The 22,006-nt window shown below is 39.0% G+C and overlaps 1 protein-coding gene across 1 annotated transcript; it reads left to right on the top strand.

Moving 5' to 3' along the window:
* Positions 1 to 1,838: 1,838 nt before the first annotated feature.
* On the top strand, positions 1,839 to 21,016 carry lemd3 (LEM domain containing 3). Its single transcript, XM_042511688.2, has 13 exons — positions 1,839 to 3,192; positions 7,466 to 7,506; positions 8,573 to 8,642; positions 9,606 to 9,679; positions 11,806 to 11,885; positions 12,152 to 12,297; positions 13,601 to 13,702; positions 13,914 to 14,016; positions 14,688 to 14,866; positions 15,400 to 15,481; positions 15,592 to 15,697; positions 15,796 to 15,874; positions 17,862 to 21,016. The coding sequence occupies exons 1-13, from the start codon at positions 1,860 to 1,862 to the stop codon at positions 18,038 to 18,040; spliced, it is 2,574 nt and encodes an 857-aa protein (XP_042367622.2). The 5' UTR covers positions 1,839 to 1,859; the 3' UTR covers positions 18,041 to 21,016.
* Positions 21,017 to 22,006: the final 990 nt, after the last annotated feature.

Raw genomic sequence — 22,006 nt, 5'->3', positions numbered from 1 at the left:
AGCATCTCTTTTCAAAACGTAACTGACTCACTCAGATCCACAGGAGAATTTCGTAGAAACTACACTGACCATAAAAGAGCATTTTGAAACAAAATCATAAATCAGGTGTACTCAAAGTTTTGAAGAGAGAATGCAATTTTAGGGAGCCAGCATATGCACAGGAGAAGTGCACACACTATGACATTTTAAAATTACATCATTTATATACAATATACATACAATATACTGTGACTTTATACTTCAAATTTTAATGACATTTTTATGACAAATCAACTTTGCAAGAACTAGAACAATTGACAGTGATAGATCTGTCGTATAACATTTTTCTTTTCCAATGGAATAAGGGCATTTTAAACGTATTTGAATATTAAATAATAATCACCGCCAAGGTATTAAAAAAAGTAATGTAAAAAAGAATTAAAAAACACAACATGGCATGACCGATGTGGCCTCTCCTAGTGACTATGCAGTGCTATCTTGAATTGTGAAAAAAGATGGAGATTAAATGATATTAATACATATAGTAATAATATAATAATTAACAGATAAATACAAACATGCACATGAAAGGGCACACCGACTGTAAACACACATTTGTTAATAAGTTTAAAATACTCAATCTAATTTTCAAATTCTATGAATAATGGTCGATTTGAACTTATGTATATTACATGTATCTGATAAGATAAGAAGGTAACAGTCAGTTGTATTTGCTGCTTTTTGTAGTCATGACATAAAATATCTCTGGCTTCCATCTAATTGCTTATTTGACTCACAAAACTCAAAACACTTGTGAATGAACTTTTTTAAAATAATTTTTTGACTGTGTCTTTGTCTTTACAAAAACAAAAAGAACACACATATTTATTCATCACCTCTTCAAATCTTAAGATATAAAATTTAAAGAGTGGGATAAATATTATGCACAATTCTGTATTTTTATGGGGGAAAATATATTTGTATGAATGAAGGTCCGGGTTCCATGCACATATTCCACAAGGAGTCACTTTTCCCCTACTGTAAAAACAATTCCTAATACGTTTATTGGTACATTTATGACTTTTAATATCCTCAGCTGTTGAATATTATGGAATGACACTCACTAACTCAATAAGGGGTCTGGGTGTCATATTGACATGCTCTGAGCAGCAATTTTTCATATTTTTCATATTTAAAAAAACAGTTTTCATATATATATATATATATATATATATATATATATATATATATACACACACTCTGAACAAAATCTTAAGACTGGGGGAAAATTACAAGTATTCCCATTTCGCACTGGTGGATTGTAACCAGGTTCTAAGTAGAGCATCAAAATGCAAAAAGAAGAAATAGGGGGAAGAGAAAAAAAATAGAGTAGGCAATATATTGAAAACGGCATTTAAACTAAACAGGCTGTTCATCAGCTAAGCCCGAAACAACTCAAAAACAGAACTAAAAGTGTCAAAAAGGACTCCATAGTGAGAAGCCCCACTGTTCTTGTTGATCACTTCAAAATTTGTTTAAGCATGCTTGATGCCAAAACAAATTGATGCCACCACCGCAAAATGCGAATACTTGCAATTTTCCCTGGTCTTGTTCAGGAGTATATATATATATATATATATATATATATATATATATATATATATATATATATATATATATATATATATATATATAAAACACACAGACACACACTTTTGTTTTCTTTCATCTCTTTATTCACAAAATTACCATACTGCCTGTTCAGCAAGCTTATCGTGTATCGACAGCTTGCTGGTGGCTTTGAACGCACCCCTGTGTCTACTACCACTCACCCCTACGTCACTTCCGCTACACAACCTTCTCCAAGAGTTTTGTCCAAGATGGCGTCAACGCAGTTAACGGATGAGGAGCTTTTCTCCGAATTAAAGCGCTTTGGTTTCACTCCAGGCCCGGTCACCGAAAACACGCGCCCGGTATATCTGAAGAAACTGAAGAAGCTTCGCGAAGAGCAGCAGCAGCGGGGCTCCAGAGCGGGTAAAACCCGGAGCAGCGGGGCCATCAACAGCACCACTGGCGGAGGCAACACGGCGGGATCCAGGCCAGCCAGCCATGACGTCACGCACCTGAGCTCGAGCAGGAGACCGGGCAGGAAGTCCACCGTCCTCGGCTTCAGCTCCGACGAGTCTGACGCTGAAACTCCGCTGAAAAGAAAAGGCCTCAACCACAGCAGCAGGGCAGAGCGGAGCCCCGGTTTCCCGCAACAACCGAAGATAAGGCCCGTTACGACACCGAGCGCGGTTAGCAAGAGTCAGTACGGCGCTACTAGTCCGCTCAACAGCAACAATTCCTCCCCGGGTCCGGGCGGACACAGAAGTGTCTCGCTGGGTTGGGGAGTCCGTGCCAGATCCAGCCCCGAGGCGGAAGGGAGGGATTACGACGATTCGGGGGACGAGGACGATAATGAGGGGGGACCGGAGAAGAACTCTCGCTCTTTAAATGGTTGTGGGGCGTCTCATTTAAACACTAGCAAGCTAGCTGGGGATTACTCAGACTCGGACGAGGAGGAGGTTGGGGGCCCTGGTGCCGTAGACCAGCAGCGGCGGGAGAGGTTGGAGCCAAGACGGAGCCACCCGAAAGCGGAGTTTCCTTCCCACAGAGGGTCCCAGACGGGAGGGGCGGCCAGACAGGTTAACCCGTCTGAGAGTCTAAATATGGTGGGGAGCCGGAGGGAGGAGGGGGAGGAAGACGACGCCAAGAGAAGGGACTCGGAGGTGTCGGGAGGCTCCCGGAGCCACAACTTTCCAAGGAAGTCCATCTACGTGTCCCTCACCGAGAACCACGGAGGAGAGGCCGGCAAAAACAACCACGTCGACGGCGAGGACGGAGCATCCAGAAGCAGCAGTCGGTTTGCCATCGGGTTGAGACCGCGCTTCTCCAACTACAGCAGCCTGTCCCAGAGCTACAGGGGCAACCACTCCAACCACACCGCCCCCAACCACTCATACAGCCAGGCGGTGCTCAAGCACAAGCTGTCTGTCCCGGAGGACGAGCTGCTCCAGCAGTTCAAGCGGGAGGAGGTGGCCTCCTCCGGGAGCTTCAGCGCTCACTACCTGTCCATGTTCCTGCTTACGGCAGCCTGCCTCTTCTTCCTGCTGCTGGGCCTCATGTACCTCCGGATGAGGGGCTCTGGATCCTCGGAGGTGGATGGAGTCAGTAAGTATCTGACACCATGTGCAGTTTAACTCTTTGCAACCTGAGCAAATTGGCTTCAATTCTTTCAAAAGCATGGGAAGAAAGGATTGGGCAACTTAAAGGAAATGGCCAAAAATGCAAAAAATTGGTAAAAGATACAGTAACAGTAACCCTTTGAAACCTGCATCCACATCAGTTTTTTGTGCTGCATCCAGATGCCTTTCAAAAGCATTTAAACTAGAGGTCGACAGATTATCAGCCCGGCTGATTATTGAGGCGGATATTTGGCTTTCTGCTGATTATCTGTATCTGTATTTTATTTCAATAATTGCAGATAAAATTAATTTATTAAAAAGTGCAAAGAAAGTGTCAGCATGGGAGGAACTTAAACTTTGTAAAACCCCAGGGAGCTATTTTTATTTATTCAATTTGGTAATTAAATTTTCACTTGACTTTTTAAAAAAAGTTGCAGGGAACTCGCTGTACATGATGCTGAATGTTTCAGTTTTGATGAAATATTTGCTTCAAGGCATTTAAACAAAGTTTTGTGTTGGAGTATGTTATATTCCAAATATTAAATATTGACAGAAAAAGTCATTTTTATTGTAAATGCATATTGGCTCCAATTATCGGTTATCGGTCTCATTAAGTACTAATAATCATAATCGTCCCTAAAAATCTGATATTGTCAACCCCCAATTTAAACCTCTGATGAGTGAGGAAATTGGTTGGATTTCTTTCAGTAAGATGGGAAAAGGGCAATCAGCAATTTGGTGAAAAATGTCCTGCAAACTACAAGAAATTTATAAAAGGTGAAAAAAGGAGAAACAGAGAGGGCATTATTAGATAATTATCCAAAAAAGTATGGGGAAATGTCAAGTCTATATTTGAAATTATGTAACAGAGATATTATTATTTTATTATTATTATTGTAATTTTCCTTTCCACATTTGTTCTTGGTTTTTATTTTTGTCTTTCAATTTTCCTGGTAATTTTCTTGTAGCATTTTACTGATGTCTTTTAGGGTAATTGTTTTAAATTAAACTACTTTACTTTTTCCATGTTTTTGAATAGAATAAAGCTTATTTGCTCAGATTTAAATAAAAATAAGCAACAAAAAAGAAAAGTAAAAAAACAATGACCTTAAGAAAGTGCAGAAAATGGATAGGAAAGATTGAAGGGGGGGGACATACAGCAAAGAGCAGAGGCTGGAATTGAACCCCTGAGAATACAACCTCTGTACATGGGGCGCCTGCTCTAGCCGCTTAGCCACCAGACGCCCCAGATAATGTCAATTCTACTGCAGAATAGACATGACGATCGTTAAAATTAGGAGGGGAGATAGTGGATATGTTGGTATCTGTATTGGTTATTGGCCAAATGTGTCGTTATATATCGGCATATCTGATATCAGAAAAAAATCCAACATTGTAAAAACTCAAAATAAAAACTTATGTTCATTTTTCTGATACATTTTACAGAGTGCCTCTTGCATTAACGCTATAAAGATCAGGGTAGTGGAACCAATAACATGATTATTTTGTAGCTGGGATGCTCAGAGCAGAGGATCCACTGTCTGCCTGCAAGCTGTCACTGTACTGATAACATGGGAAAGTGCAAATTCTACAAAAATTGGCTATTTGGCAAAAAAAATCACAGCAAGGCAGAAACTGCTACTGCTACAAGGCAACACCTAAGAAGCTCCCTGTATTTTATGCTGAAAATATTTCAAGCTCATGGTGGGAATTAAGCCACTTGCCAATAGAGGTCGACCGATATTGGTTTTTCAGGGTCGATACAGATTATCAGTAGTTAATGAGAAAGATATGAGAACCCATATGCATTTACAATAAAAATGAAAATCTTTCTGTCAATATTTGGAATTTGGAATATAACAAGCTCCACCACAAAACTTTGTTTAAATATCTTAAGCAAATGCTTCATCAAAACGAAAACCTTAACATCATATACAGCAAGTTTCCAGCAAGTCAAGTGAAAATTAAAATAAAGATAAATAAATACAAATAGCTCTGTGAGGTTATACAGAGTAAAAGGTACTTCCATACTGATACTTTCTTTGCCCCTTTTAATTAATTAATTTTATCGATGACCATTAAAATGATACAGGGAACCAGAAAAATGCCAAATATCAACCTTGATAATCGGTCAGGCTGATAATCTGTCGACCCCTACTTGTCGAGAAAACAAAAGGTACCCCAGCCCCCAAAAAGTTATGTTTATCTTACAATAAACAATTTATGCAATATTGTCCCTAATCCTACAAAAGTAGTGTTGATTATGTTGTATTTTTTTTTTACTTTTTTGTGTGTGAAATTGGTCTTAAATTCTGCGAGGCATTAGCCCTATGAAACTATCACAAATTGGCCTGGTTTCTTTCAGAAACGTAGGAAGAAGGCAGCAAGCAACTTGATAAGACATGGCGCCAAAATATGTAAATTCCTGAAAATAAGCCAAAAAGAAGAAGTAAAAATGTTACAAAATAAGCCTAAATAGGCAAAAAAAACCCCAACAAATTAAAAAGGAAAATTAATAATTTATAGAAATGATAAGTAAAGAAATTAGTAACCTTAAGATTAACCTTAACTTGCCTTAAGCTGCTGACATGATCTTTGTTCACCTTGCTCCCATGGCTTCACCTCTCATAACCATTGACAATATCTTGTTAACAAATGCAAAGCCGCAAAACATATCGGTGTCCTGTTTTCAGTCTGTGTACCCTGCAGGTGCCATCACTACATTTGCCTTATATTTGTCAGAACCTGTTAGCCGACAGGAACATAATCCATCTCTCTCTAAGAGTTGTAGGCATGGATGTTGGTCCAGTCCCACACCTGACTGACTCTAGACAGTGTTGTTTCTGATATGTTTGCGATCAAGCAAATGACTTTTCAGCAGTCTCCAGGCAGTGGCTCGTAGTGCCCAAACTTTCAGCCGTCCCCCTTAATGTATGGACAAAAACAATGTCCAGACTTCCTGCACTCGCAGACTTAAAGTGTGCCTTTCCAGGAAGTCTGCAAGTGCCAGGAGTTGCCCCAAATCCTGAATTTATAAAGCGCACAGGGACTCTTGAATGCACTCCACAGACTTCCAGAGAGTCTGCTCCGTGTGCAAACTTCTCTCAGAAGATTACCTGTTATGCAAACAGGTGTCAACAATGAGAAAATAATAAGAATAATGGTCATATAATTCATATAAAGATTATGTTTTTAAAAAATGCATTGACAGAGGGATGTTTTACAATTCTGAGTAATTTAAAAAATACCAAAAAATGTGCATGCACTCAAGGACGCACCTGCATGCAGGTTCCACTGATCCACAGAGGGGGAAAAAGAAGCAGCACGCCACAAACAGCAACTACCTTTAGAAAGTAAACATCGATGTAAACAAAGCAAGTTTAAAAGCAGATGGTTCAAATTTAAAAGGACATGCGTTCATGGTTGTGAGATAAATGATGAGAAACACTGAAACTGTTTACAAGAAAACCCCACAGGACATCTCCAGTGGATTATCACTTGCCAGTTGTTGTGATTTCTTTTGAAAACATGGGAGAAGACAACGAGCAACTTAACAAGACATGGCCCAAAAATGAGCATTCAGTTAGTAAAAAAAATACAAGGATATTACCTGAGAACAAGCACAAAAACAAAAAAAGTAAACAACAAAAACAAAAAATAAAAAAAGACCTTAAAAATTGGTGAGTAGATTACTGCCTTTATTCCCAATGTTTTAAAGAGAAATCTAACCACTTTGCTTAGGTTTCAAAGAGTCAATGCTTTTGTTTGACTTGCATGATGAACAAACAGGCGGGTGTCAGATTTTCTTGAATATTATGCGTGACTATCGTGCATGTGAAAATGTGCGAGTAAAATTTCCAGTTCAAGACTAAATATGCTTTAAATCCGGAATAAAGATATGTTTTAGCTTTTAAAAATAGAGTTCTCTCCACACTCCATGCAGCATGATTTAGTCCTGAATTAACTTTGTGACTGTGATTAATGTTATTGCGGCGTGATGGCAGCGCTCCAAGTGTCTCGCTGATGCTTTGAGGTTTCAGGGGTTGAGTTTCATGTGCAGACACTGACTCACGTGCTAAGTGATGTCTGAGCTACACTCGCATTCCACTGTCTGCAAACACGCCGTCTTATTGTTGAAGACCCACTTTTTCCTTCTTCTGATCCAGCATGTGCCTTTACATTGCCGTGTTGTGGTTCGGCTGAGCCTGCCCATGTTTCTGTCTCCTTCAGTGTATCTCTGTGTGTCTCCTTTGTTGCAGTTAAGAGCCACCCTTTTGGCAGCGACTTTGACAACTCTTATGTAAGTACATATTTTCCCCTTTCCCCATTTTTCTGTTGTGTTGCAGAGTTTTTGGTCGGTGTGTTGAGCACACGAGATGTGACGTGCACATTTATCCTGGGATTAGATTGGAAATGTCATAAATGTGAGCGGTGAGCGCAGCTCAAGTGCTGCCATGTTAAAGAATTGAACTTTGAAAATTGGCCGTGCTTCTGATCTGAAATGCAAAAACAGTTTATCTGCTGAATACTGTTAATAAAACATGCTATGTTTTAAACTTATATAAGAGCACACAAAATCTTTGGGCCCAATTTGATGTCCTGAGCAGATCTGGGCATGTTTTGACCCTTAGGAACCCTAGAAAACTGGTTTGATATCTTTAAAAAAACGCAGAGAGAAGGCAATGAGCAACTTGACAAGCCAAGGTCCAGAAATTAAGAAAAAAAGAAAAAAGTCATCTGCTCAGTACTTCCCAAAAACATGCATTGTCACTACAATGCTTCGGTTTAAAATGTGTCAGTACAAACAGTTTCATGCATGGCCGAGTCGCTGCTCTGAGCGCTACTTGTAGGCAGAAGTGTTTTATGTTTTAACTTTTTAGAGAATCGCAATCTCCAGTGACTTCAGTTCATGAAGAATGTTCACCTCTTTTTGGATTCTCCGTTTACTGTTGAGGCATGCTGAAAGAGAACAGTTTTCTCCACGAATTCATCATAACATGGTGAAATATTGATACACAGTACATACTTTGTCATATTGCAGGTATATTATTCTGTGAGGAAAATTGTGTGCGTCAGGTTTAGTGTCCATCCACAGCTATTATTTCAATGTCTCTGATACATACTAAATCAATATTTAAGCTAACATATGCATAGGTTTAGATCTGGTAACAGCATTTACTCAATGTTAAAGACCACTGATTAGGATCAAAAATGTGATCGGGTAATCTTTACAAGATAACATTTTTCAGGGTTTCTGGAAGGTTTGAATCCAATTTCAGCTATGAAATTGTCATCAGAAGGGTCTACAAAGTAACAAAGTAAGAGGAGTTGGTAGAGTGTGCTCACTAAATGTTTATTGTCTGCAGGACAAGACGGAGAAGGACGTGATCCTGAAGCTGCTGCTGAAGCTACATGACCACCTGGCCCAAGTTGCTGGTAGCTATTATCTTTCCGCTCTGACTGACCATTGACTGAGTTGCTGCCAGCATTACACTGCAGCTCCTTGATAGTGACTCTGTTATTAACCCTTGGGGACTGTTTGGTGCATTTTACACGCTTTTCATTCTTTTTTTTTTTTTGGTAATTGCGGCTGTGTTCATGCATATCGCGTAAAATTTGGCAAGACTGTTTACTTTTGTTTAATCCTGGAATTTCCAGCTCAACTCTTACATTAAGTCTAAAATACACTGTGGAAACTAAATAGTTACATTCAGACTGTTAAGGTCAAAAACTTAATTGAAACTCATTGAAACCCACAGCCATTTAAGCATAAAAACATGCATTGTATTATTTCTGGGTGTCATTCTGGACTTTTAATATTAGTTTATTTTTTGCCATATTTGGCATATGGAGAAAATACATGCTGTTTTCACTCGGTGCACTGTCACAATTAATGTTGCTGCTATGTATTGACATATCCCAGACTGTGATCAGCAAAAAAAGCTACTTGGCATGTAGTATATTGTAATACACTTTTTAGTGTTGTTTCTTTCATCTAAAAACAGTGGCATTATCACAAAAACCTGGCATTTAAAGTTGTAAATTTCTGAACATTAATGAATATTTTAGATTTATAATTAAGACTGATGTTGGTTAAAAAAATTAACTCAATGAAAGTAGAAAATAATATGAATTCTTAATATTTTTAAAGCTTGAAAAGTGCATGTTGTGCTCAGAGAGAGCCAGGTGTGTGTAATATAACAAGTGACTGTCAAACACCTGAGTAGTAACTGAATATATAGCTCTTAATTCAGAGTACTTTACTCTCGTACTTGAAATGATCCATGTATACAGTGAATCTGGCATGATTTAAAGTTTATGTCATAGTGCACAGTCCCTTTATCATGTAAACAAGATCAGGAGTTTTTCTTCACTGCTGGTTTGATATTGTGATTGCAGGCCAGCATGACTGTGGAGACCAGCAGCATCCAAACAGGAGTCTGTCCATGGAGGAGGCCTCTGCATATTTACGGGTACGTCCACACACGAACATCCCTGCCTGCACAAAAAAGAAACCTTAAACAAGAGCTGTGGTGTAAAGTAGTGATTCTGTGCGGGCTATTATCAGCCGATATTGGCCCATCACAGATGTATTGGTATACATTTATATATTGCACGATATGCAAACTTTATTTTTGAACAGAACACGACGCAGAAAAAGACACTTGGAGTCATTTAGAATGTTCAAATTCCTAATGAAGTTAACTATTTCAGTGTGCTGATTTCATTTTTTAACAGTAAAAGTTTGTCATGCTTTAAAATATCTCACCTGCATTACATTACCTTTGTCACAAGTAGCTGACAACTGAGGCATAATTGCATTGCATAATTGCATATATACACATCATCGCTGGTATGTCAAATTTGGAATTTTTTACTCCCTAATATCAATGTCCGCAGCTCAAAACCATTCAGTATTGGTTGGGCTCTAGTTATCACACTCTACCACAAGGTTTGTGGTTCACAGTTACCATGGGATTACCTGGGAGCGTGATATTCTATATACATTTTTTTAGCAAAGTAAACTTTGCACTAGGGTCACTTTGCATTCATACAGCAGAGTGTATATCCAGCCTGTTTCCTTTGGATAAGATGTTTTGGGTCCAGTGTGAAGGCAGGATATAGCATCAGTGTTTCTCTCTCGCTCCATGATGATAGATGGTCTTATTTGTCCCAGAGGAAGATTGGTTTTCACAGTCAGTACATATCAACACAAAAACATACAAATATCCAAACAGCAACGCTCTGATTTACACAGTACACGAAGTAAGGGATTGGATAACATGGATTTTTTAATTCCAGTGCATAACAAACAACATAAACCCCGCTGTTTGACTCCAGCTAGATTGCAAAATGAAGATAAATAAATATATATATAGTGCCTTTATACAAGGCCTCGCATTTACGCATGTATTGTCAAAAAAACTGACTTGAAGCGTAAATAAACATTCATAAATAAAACAAACTTCTGGCTTTATTTCCAGGAATTTGACAGCTTGAGCATCTTTACCAGTTTGTTTTTTTCTTTTTTATTAGCACAGGATGAGACAAACAGAAGCCCCTTTTGCACTGCCTGTTCAAGGTGGCAGTATTGAGCCGTTTTGCTGCCTTGCTGTTCTGTGTCAAAAGATTCGATCACACAATAGGTGGACAGAGTTGTCCGCTGCCTCCATCAGCTGTTGTGGAAGCTAAAGAGGAGACAATATTCAAATACAGTCAGCACTTAAACTGATATTGATTTTTTTTTTTAGGTTGCTAAACTATGTTTTGCTTTGGCTCCGTCCACAGCTGGACATCACTTAGCTTCCCTGCTGGTGTTGTGGGACTTTACTTTATTTATCAGAGGAGGGGGTGGCTGGGGCGTGACTTTTTTATATAAAAGGAATATAAAATACTTGTACAATGTCCCTCAACTGAGCCAAAATTAAAAAACAAGTCCCTCCTCAGTGCTTAATTTTTTAAAATGCCTGACCTATTTTGCAGCACCCCTTCCCCCCTCATAAGTAATGAACAGTCCCCATCCCTAACCACTGAGGGAGGCTGGTTCGGCAACAAGGGGCATGTGCAAGCTGCCTAGTCCAGTAAAAGTCTGACTGACGTGTTTACGTGACAGAGGAAATGGATTTCCAATTGCATTATCTGGGTGTGTTAGTCCGACTTCAGTCAGACTAACATTTTTACATGTATTTTAAAAGCCCAGTTTTAGTTGGACTAACACAATAATTCCACTTTTTCTAATATCATGTATATGCACTGACTGTTTAAAATCACACACTGTCGAGGCATGTTGTTTGTTTCTGTGTCAAAATGCAATTGAGGTGTAAAGATGGGACTTAGCAGCTTGAAGTAGCCATCACTGTGTGAAAAGGGTCAGAGGTACACAACAGGCTGAAGATACACCTCCGTGTGCAGTGGAGAGCAGCGTTCACTGCAGTTACGATGGAGCAAACTGATGGATGTTTTCTCAGTCAGCTAAAAGAGTGTGGGAGATTATCTAATAGCAGTATATATAAAGCTGGACCCCTCGGAGTGGGACTTTAAGGAAGCGGACACACAGATCAGTACAGTTCTTCTCATCAGTGCCTTTGTCTCTGTCCAGGCTCAGAATCAGGAGTTTGAAAACTTCATTCTTACATCTCTGGAGTGGATCATCAGGACAGGACAGGACGTTGGAATAAGGTAATAAACCCCCCCCCCCCTTTTTTTTGTTTTTTTACAGCTTTATTTAATAAAAACATAAAATATGTCAGGTAAACAAGAACACATACATACATGAGAGTAAACAAAGATCTTCTACAAAGATCATAATAAATAATTACAATATCAATACATAAAAATTCTTAAAATTTAAAAATAGATCAATAAAATAATATACCACATACACATTCATCCTGATCACGTGCCCCACATGTGACATCACTGTGTGTGCGTGTGCGTGTGTGCAGGCTGACGGGGCAAGTAGCTGATGAGCCGTTGTTGGATGTGTCTGAGGTCTCTCGGCTGGAGTCCACACATCCCAAGATGCCCTTCACCTGCCGCTTTAGACGAGCCTTCCTCACTGTCATCAGCAGAGTCTTCTTGATCGCAGTCGGTGAGTCGGCCACAGCACATAAACAGCAGGACGCCTGAGAGACATGAAGGGAAAAATCACAGCAAAGAGTGTGTCCTTCAAGCACAGTAATTGATTAGTGCACCTACAGCTGTTAGACGTGTTTCCAGTACTCGAGACAGATTTATCCCAGTGAGTTGGGTTTGGCCGTTCATGTGAATTTTCAATGTTTTCCATGCAAAGTTTTAAAGTTTAAGGGGATCAGAGAAACATGAAGTGTGACAGCAGCATTCAAGTGATACAGTAAGACAAGCTAACGACAGATCTGCAGAGTGCAACTACATTTTTTACAGACACAAGATATCAAACAAAAGACAAGAGACTGTGTGGTAGTAAACCCTCAGGGACTGTTTGGAGTGTTTTACACACTTTTCATTCTTCTTTTTTGGATAGTTTGGCTGTGTTCATGCATATGACATTTTGGCAAGATTGTCTATTTTTGTGTAATATTTGAATTTTGTGCTCAGCTCCTACAGTAAGTCTAAAATACACTGTGGAAACTAAATTGTTCAGACTGTTAAGTTAAAAAAATGCTCCACTGAAACTCATTCAAACTGACATTTGTGTTCCCACAGCCATCAAAGCATAAAAACATGCATTGTATTATTTCTTGGTGTCATTCTGGGCTTTTGATGTGGAATTTGTCATTTTGGCTTTTCTCCACTTGATGACCATTTTTTTGACCATATTTTTTCATATAGAGAAAATATATGCTATTTCCAAGGCAGGGCAGCTTTATTTTTAGAGTACATATCATACAATTCAAAGTGCTTTACAGAGCAATAAAATATTAAAACATAATAAAGGATACATATTTACAATAAAAGAAGAAAGAGATCAAATATAAAAGTTATAAAAGACTTAATTACTGAATGATTTAAACATTTTAAGATAAAAACGTCCACCATGTGCACTGTCACAGTCAGTGTTGCTGCAAATCATTGACATATCCCAGGCTGTGATAATAATAAAAAAAATCTAATTAGCATGTAGTATATTGAAAAAGATTCATCTGTTGTGTTTTTTCATCGAAAAACATAGTGGCATCATGACAAAAACCTGGCGTGTAAAGAGTTACAATTCTGAAAATGAATTAATATTTAATATTTACGATTATGACTGATGCTGGTTAAAAAATTAACTCAATGAAAGTAGAAAATCGTGTTAATGTATCATATTTTGTGAAAAGCTTGATTTTGAAAAGCACACTTTGTGCGCAGAACAATATGAGTGTGTGTAATATGAAGGGGGGCCCTAAAGGTTAAGCCTGTGTTTGTGTGTGCAGTGGTCGGCTGTGTGTGGAGCGTGGTCTGCTACATGAAGTATCGCTGGAGGAGAGAGGAGGAGGAGACCAGGCAGATGTACGACATGGTGGAGAGGATCATTGGTAAGGACCACCAACTGTCAGCTGACTGTCCAGCTACACTGTGACGTGTTTAATACACAGTTCTCGTTATGTCCATAGAGATCCTGTTCTGAAAGTCTGGTTGCTGTGCAGCATACTGTATGTCCAGCTGATTTGTTAGCCAGTGACTTTCAGGTTTCTGTATCTTATCCTCACGATTTAACCCTTTATTCTTGCTGACACTGTTGTTCAGATGTGTTGAGGAGCCACAGTGAAGCTTGTCAAGAGAACCAGGACATGCAGCCCTACCTGCCCATCCCCCATGTCAGAGACTCCCTGGTTCAGCCTCAGGACCGGTCAGTACCCACACAACTTCATCTGTATCCTGTCCTGTATCCCCAGATACAACATCTCACAAGGGTTAAGGGTTGTCTACGTGTATATGTTTTGGTCCAATACCCTTGTCTACAACAAGTGTTTTATTTTGTTTGCCTCTCTACTTATTTTCTACTCTTATATTATTTTATCGATAGAATTTATTTAATTATCCCCCCTTTTTGCCATCTATTTATTTGTTCATTCTGTTTCATTTTCTTTATCTTTTTATTAGAATTCTTTATTTATTTATCTACTTATTTATTTTCTCTTTTAACATATCTTCATGTTCATTTTGTCGTATGTTATGTTTTTGTATGTCACATAAACCAGTAAAAATATCCCAGCCCAAAATAAGAGCTGCCATACGGCAAATACAGTTTGAATGAATGGAAGTGATGAATGATGCAGTTTTTACATGTGTTTTTCCTCTTTCTTTGCACCAAGAGGAAAGAAATCCTTGCTGAAAACACATTTACTCAGCTCACCTCCCCATCAAGCTAAAACTGACGTATACAGTATTTCACTGATTATATTTCATTTTGCTTTACAAAGTTTTAACCAACGTGACTGGGAAACTGCCCTTAAAAATTGTAAACAACCGCCAAGGTGAGAAAGACATGTCAGTAGGTGTGATGTTGATGCTTTACAGGAAGAAAATGAAGAAGATCTGGGAGCGCGCTGTGAAATTCCTCTCAGCCAACGAGAGCCGGATTCGAAAAGAGACTCAGAGGATCGGTGGAGCGGACTTTCTGGTCTGGAGGTGGATCCAGCCTTCTCTCAGTTGTGACAAGACCTCCCAGATGCCTTCCAAAGTCTGGCAGGGAAAAGGTGACACGCACACACTGACTCTTTCACAAACAGACATTTACATGGATGGAGAGCAGCACAGCATCACTCGCTGTGTTTACATGCACACTTTTTCTCAACCTGATTGAAGATTTCAAGTCAACTGTTTACATGGGATATCCTCTAATGCGTTCTGGTGTTTACATGCACATGTTAATGGAGCAGCTGTTTTAATATACACAAAAATGATGAATATAGTAACTTGACAGAGCTGCCAACTCTCACATGTATGAGACACATGCAAGTGAGACTTTTCACACACTCTCACGCCGCAAGTGCATTTTCTCTTTTGTGAAAAATAAATAACAAATAACTTCTGACAGCAGCACGGCGCTCTCTCCCTCTCCTTCTGCACAACCTGGCAGGAGCGAGTGAGTTACTAGGTTACGGGCCGCTCGTGTGTCGTGTTGAGCGTGTTCAGATCCAGGAACACATAAGCTCAGTGTGACTGCGTAAGTTTACAGTGGACTGTAGACAAGCAGCCGTATGCTGACTGAGCTGTTTCTCCTCCTCAGCATTCCCTCTGGACCGAAGGAATTCACCTCCCAACAGCCTGACTCCATGTCTGAAGATCAGAAACATGTTTGACCCTGTCATGTGAGTACCTGTTTGACTTGCCGTCAGCAGCGTCCAAACGTCTCCCTCCCTTGACTTCCTGTTTGTAACTTGTTTTTTTTTTTGTTTTGTTTCGTTTTGCTGTTTTTTAGGGAGGTCGGGGAGAACTGGGATCTAGCCATCCACGAGGCCATCCTGGAGAAGTGCAATGACAACGACGGCATCGTCCACATCGCTGTAGACAAGAACTCCCGAGAGGTAGGCTCTGTCCCGTTAGCGATGAGCTCACGCGGATGTCACACGTCAGTGCTGTCGGCTGCAGTGATGTCACACCGTGCTTCCTGCTCTCTCCACAGGGCTGCGTCTACGTCAAGTGTCTCTCTGCAGAACACTCAGGGAGAGCCTTCAAGGCACTACATGGCTCCTGGTTTGATGGTAAGTCACACTCTAACTGTGCTGATGCGGGTTTGTTGCTATGCCGACAGATGAGACGATGATAAACCAGCCAGGAAGTTCAGCTGGCTGTATTTTTTAGTTCTTTATTTATTTAAATTGGTGCACATTATGCAGCACAGCATGCTTACCTAATTTTCTCTTCAGAACATTAAAGTGGGAAAGAGATAAAATAATGTTGTTTTTTTGAAGATTTAAAAAAAAAAAAAAAAACCTAGAACAAAAAAAAAACCAAAAAACAAGACAGAACAGTCTGTGTCTTGATAAATTGATAATATTATTGTGGTAGGGAAGAAACAAAAGTACAAAAGTAAAAAACAAAATATTATTTCTTGTACCTCTATACACTTAGATTTGTTACCATTACTTCTCCTGGCTTGTGTACATTTTGCATATTCACAATATTCACAATTCTGTACATGTTCATATAGGCCTCTGAGTAAAAATCAATATGTAAAGTAAAACAGAATTAGATATTGTTTCAGAAAAGGAACTAAATAAACGGAATAATAATAATACGAAACAATTGAATAAATTCTATAACAATAATAACACTTCAGTAGCTCAAAGTTAGGGGAAGTGATGTTATGACTATATCCTGTTAGATCAAGCAAAGTCTGATCTGAATGTGGATACATGTTTAGGCCGAGGTACCCAGCAGCTTTTAAACTTGTTCTTACAACAAATTAAAGTTTCCCCGGCGCATAAATATCATGAATAACATCGATCCTGCCCTCAACCTCGGGCACATCTGCTGTCAACGTTTTTCTCATGAGAGCCCTTTTACTCACTATCAACATATTGCTAAACATAGATTTATTTAAAAATCTGTTAACAACAATGGAAGAAGGTCTTAAAAAATAATGGAATTGCCACTAAAGATACCCTTTCCATAAAGATTTGAGTTTGTTTCCAGTAAATCAGGAGCAGTGGGCAGTCAGTAGGATGTGTTTTGAGCAACAGTGCTCTAAGGCCGTGTAGTAGTAGTGCTGTGGTGTCTGGTGTTTTGTGGTGAAGTCTTTAGTCTTATGGACATGGCGCTCAAACTGAGCGCTCTTTATTGTATCTCATCTTCTCACCTGTAGCTGCAGAACACCCACACAGCTTCTGCTGTTATTTAAAGTGCTCAACTAAAGCTTGTAACAACAGTCAGCAGCTCTCCAACACAGCTTATGATGGAACAAACCAAACATTTTCACAGTATTATTAACCCCTTAGGGCCTGCTTTAATATTACACACACTCATATTTCTCTGTGCACAAAATTAGCTTTCAGAATCAAGCTTAAAAAAATGTTATACATTAATATGATTTTTTACTTTCACTGAATTTATTTTTAAACATCATTCCTAATCACAAATATCAATTATTCATTAATTTTCAGAATTTTAACCCTTAATATGCCAAGTTTTTGTCATGATGCCACAAAAAATGATTTTATGATCACAGCCTGGGATATGTTAATGATTAGCAGCAACATTGATTGTGAAAGCGCACCGAGTGGAGATAGCATGTATTTTCTCTGTATGCCAGATATGGTGAAAATGACATAATCCGACAAAGATTGCTGATGCTTTGATTGATTGATCAAAAATGTCAGTTTGAATGGGTTTCAGTGGAGCAGTTTTTGACCTTAACAGTCTGAATGCAACTATTTAGTTTCCACAGTGTATTTTAGACTTATTGTAGGAGCTGAGCTGGAAATTCAAATTTATAACAAAAATACACAATCTTGCCTAAAAGTATGCCATGTGCATGAACACAGTCAAAATGATCAAAAAATGAAGAACGAAAAACACGTAAAAGCTGCATTCTGCCTTTAGCTTCTGACTGGCTGGTTGAGGTGTTGGCTGAGTGTTGTTGTAGCGTCCGTCTGTGGAAGCTGTAAACTCTGATGTGATGTCAGCGCCTGTGTTGGAGAGCACTGCAGTGATTGGTCAGTGACGTGCTTCTGCTTTTGTTTTTAACAGGTAAGCTGGTGACTGTGAAGTACCTGCGTTTGGACCGGTACCACCAGCGCTTCCCGCAGGCCCAAGGCTGCAGCACGCCTCTGAAGGCCTCCAGCCTCCACGCCAACACCACGAGCTCCACGAACACATCGCCCCGCCTGCAGCAGCGCAGCTCCGCCAACTCTTCAGGCTTCTCATGAGATCAGATGTGTCGTCTGCGGCCTCCCCGCGCGACAGCACCGCTCTGCTGCTGCTCCTCACTGCTTTATAATGGGGGAAGACTTCTGTCTGCGTCTCGGGAGAGCTTTTTTTTTTTCGTTTGTTTGTTTATTTCGTTTTTCCAACACAGGATCGCAAGTTGTTGAGCGATGCGGTGTTTGTTTTCAATAACCTTTGTATTAAAATGTCGTGGATTTAACATGGAAGCAAAGCTCTTCTGGAATATTTAAGATGTGTGCAGAGACTCCGACCCTCCCTCCTCCTCATCCTGCTCCTCCTCAAACCGATGCCACAGCGGAGCTCATGTATGGAAATGGCTGCATGTATCAGAGTATGCCTCTATGTAAGCTTTCAATGCAACACAGTGCGGGTGTTGATTTCCCCGAAGATGTTCGATGTACTCCCCAGGTGTTATTATTCAGATTATTATTATTTAGCCAAGCGAGGAAGGGCATGAGCGGACTTGTAGAGGGTGTGCTGTAAATACATGTGAATGGTGGCACAAGCTTTATTACATCCTCCGTATTCAAAGCAAACCATACGTTTTTTCTGGCTGCTCGCAGCACCGACACACACGGCAGTCCAGCTGGTAGAGCAGGGACGACTCTGCGTTTGTCACATGTATTCCATGTACTGCCTTTTCTTTCCCTTTTTAGTTCTAGCATCCAGCAGTGCTCTCAAACTTTTTTAACGATATATCACAATCAGGGACCTTTAACAGTCACCTGAAGCTTTTTATTTTTTTCTCCAGATCTAATACAGTATATTCCCAAATTATGATTATTTCTTACTATGTTTATTACTTACCTCTTTCAAGTCGGGTCACTTTCACTGTCGGCGAGTCCCCTCGTCGAATTTCCAAACCTCGTCTCACTCCGGTGATGCTGATGTTTTCCGTCATGATACGACCTAAAGCTGTCAGTACTGGTCTCTGATCATGTCAGCCTCTTGTGATGATGCTAACACTCGTTTTTTTGTCCTAAGGCGTACTGAGAGGACAGTTTTTAACCCTTTGAATCCTGGAGCAACATAACTTTTCTTGTGCTGCTTTCAGATGCCTTTCACAAGTATTTAAACCTTTTAACACTAAGACAATTGGTATGATTTTTTTTTTCTTTTAAGAAACATGGGAAAAAAGGCAAAGGGCAACTCAGTAATAAATGTACCACAAATTGAAAGAAATAAGTAGATATCAAAAATCACTTTTTTCAAGTTGGAAAAGGGTAGGAAAAAACATCTAGAGGGAAAAAGTTATGGGGAAGAAATCAAGGGGAAAAATATTTGATTATCATAATTGAGAAGAAATTTGTAGATTTGGAACATTTTTGTCAAGGGTGAAAAAAAGCTAAAAAAAATGTCCAGGCAAAAAATTCTTGGGAAAAAATGTCAAGGGGAAAATAAATAAATTCTGTGGAAAAAAATCTAGGGAACAAAATGTAGGGGGGAAAAAGCTAGGGAAAAACTAGGATTATCATAATTAATAAGAAATTAGTAGATAAAGGACATTTTGTGAAGGGTGAAACAAAGCTAAGGGAAAATGTCATGGGATAAAAAAGCTTGGGGAAAATGTCTAGGGGGATAAAGCCTAGGGTAAAAATATATGATTATTATGATTAATAAGAAATTAGTAGATTTAGAACATTTTTGTCAAGAGTGGAAAAAGGCTAGGAATAATTGTCAAGGTGAGAAAAAGCTGGAGTAAACTGTCTAGGGAAAGAAAATCTAGGGGGAAGTTTTAGGAAAAAAATGTGTAATTATCATAATTACATATTTAAGATTTTGGGATTTAAAAAAAAAAAATTTCAGGTAATTTTCCTGTACATTTTACTAATTTCTCACCAACATTTGAATATTTCTTCTTTTGTTGCTTATTGCCTCCTTACCATGTTTTTGAAAGAAATCAAGCCAGTTTGCTCAGGTTTCAAAGGGTCACTACACGATCCCAAATATTCCAGCCCCTGTAAGAAGGCTGTACTGATTGCTTGTGTTTTTTTAAGGCACCTGTGTATTGAGCTAAAAAAAAACTCCAGGAGGTGTCAGACATAATTCAATTTTTTTTAATGCAGTGAATTGAAAGTTCAGTATTTGCAGTGTGAAATTGTACAAATGATGCACATTTCAAAATGTTCAAAATCCTGCAGCAACATTTTTTTGCAGCAGGCAAACCCCAACTGTGCCTTAAATTTGTGATTTTTTTTTTTAACCTGGCACTGCATTGCTGGAGAATGTACTGAATTTCTGAAATGTTGAAACTGTTTTAAAGGGTGAGTAAGGCCTGCCATAGATAGTTTTGGTAGACATCTTCAAATTTTGGGTATTTTGTAGCAGTTTCCTTTGATATTAAACCAAATGCTTCTCTCTATTTATTATTATTTTTTTTAAATCAGCTGTGGTGATGTACTATTTTAATGTCACTAGACCTGTTACATATGTGTCATAACGTTTTGTTTTTTTCTCCATCGAGGATCGACCTTACATCCGCTTCCAGACAGTTGTGAGGATGTGTAAAAATAACAAAAATAAAGTGAACACTTTCCGAAATAAGCCAGTCGATAGTGCATCACTGTAATCTATTTTTGTACGTCTCCAGCAGAACGGTGCGCCTGCAGCGTCTCAGCCCGCACGGACTGTATCGAGGCTGACTGTAAATGTTGGTTTGATGCGACGGCACTTCTCCAGCCTCGTGATTCACCTTTAAATGCATCCTCGCCGATGCAACCTTTTCCTCTGATGTATTTTATGTAAACACTGTACATTGATATATCTGTAATATGTACTATTATATGCAGCTTTATTTCCATTGCGTTGTATGTTTGGAGTTACCGGTATCCCTAACCTGCTAGCCAGAGGGGGGAGGTGTACAATACTACAGACATTTAAGAAGATACAGACGTTTTAATGTAATTTGTCAATTGTACAAACAGCTCAAATTAAAGGTTTATTAGGAGTTTTTACAATTGTGCGTGTTGTGCTGTTGTGTTGTGCAGGCATGTGGTAGAAACATTTTAGAAACAGCTTTCCACAGTTTTTTTTCCATCTACATTGAGGTTGTTCTGGATTTATTTATTCAAGTTTTAGTAGCAAGTTTAAATTAATCTTGTTAAAAGTCCCATATTGTTCCATTAGAACACAATATCTCAAGAACACTTTGAGGAATTTTTTTCTAAATTTGGCACAAACGTCCACATGTAGTCAAGGATGAACTAATAAAAATTTGGTCGTAAGTGAAGGTCCATCCATCTCATACTGGTAAATTCAATATCTCAAGAAGGCCTTGAGTGAATTTCCTTAAATTTGGCACAAACTCAAAAATGAACTGATAAGTATTTGGCAGTCAGAGGTCAAGGTCTGTGTGACCTTGCGTCCGTCACATTTTTGGGAATGCAATATCTGAAGAATGCCTTGAGGGTATTTCCTCAAATATTGCACAAACTTCCATTTGGACTCAATAATGAACTGACAAGAATTTGGTGGTCAAAGGTCACTGTGACCTCTCAGAACTCAATAATACTGGCTAATTATGAAAGACTTTCACAGAAATGTCCAATAGGAAAAAATAATCAAGTAATGTTTTATATCAACTTCTGAAAAAAATGTTCTGAAAAAAGAAATTCTGTCCAGTACTCAGAGTCCTATCTCAGGAACAGAAGGGGGGACTTTGGTCAGATACTGGATGGTGACACTAATCTTGAAACTGTGATGATTGTTGAGATCTTCTGTGCTGGTGGGGGTAAGATGTATGTAAGAGTGAACAGTAAGAGCAACTTGACTGGTGCACGGAGTTATACAACCGCAACATGGTAATTCTAGTTTTATTATAATGCAGGTATAAGTAATATATAATTTCTGAGAAAGTATCAAAACTCTCAATTTACTTTAAAATACTCTCAATCCATATGCAGATACCTTGAAAACAAGCTGTGTTGTCTTGATGTCACAGTTACACT

The sequence above is a fragment of the Plectropomus leopardus genome, chromosome 22 (genome assembly GCF_026936395.1).
Source record: "Plectropomus leopardus strain MGB_pleo_1.0 chromosome 22, ASM2693639v1, whole genome shotgun sequence".
Classification (NCBI taxonomy): Eukaryota; Metazoa; Chordata; class Actinopteri; order Perciformes; family Serranidae; genus Plectropomus; species Plectropomus leopardus.
This window is presented reverse-complemented; position numbering and strand designations above follow the sequence as displayed.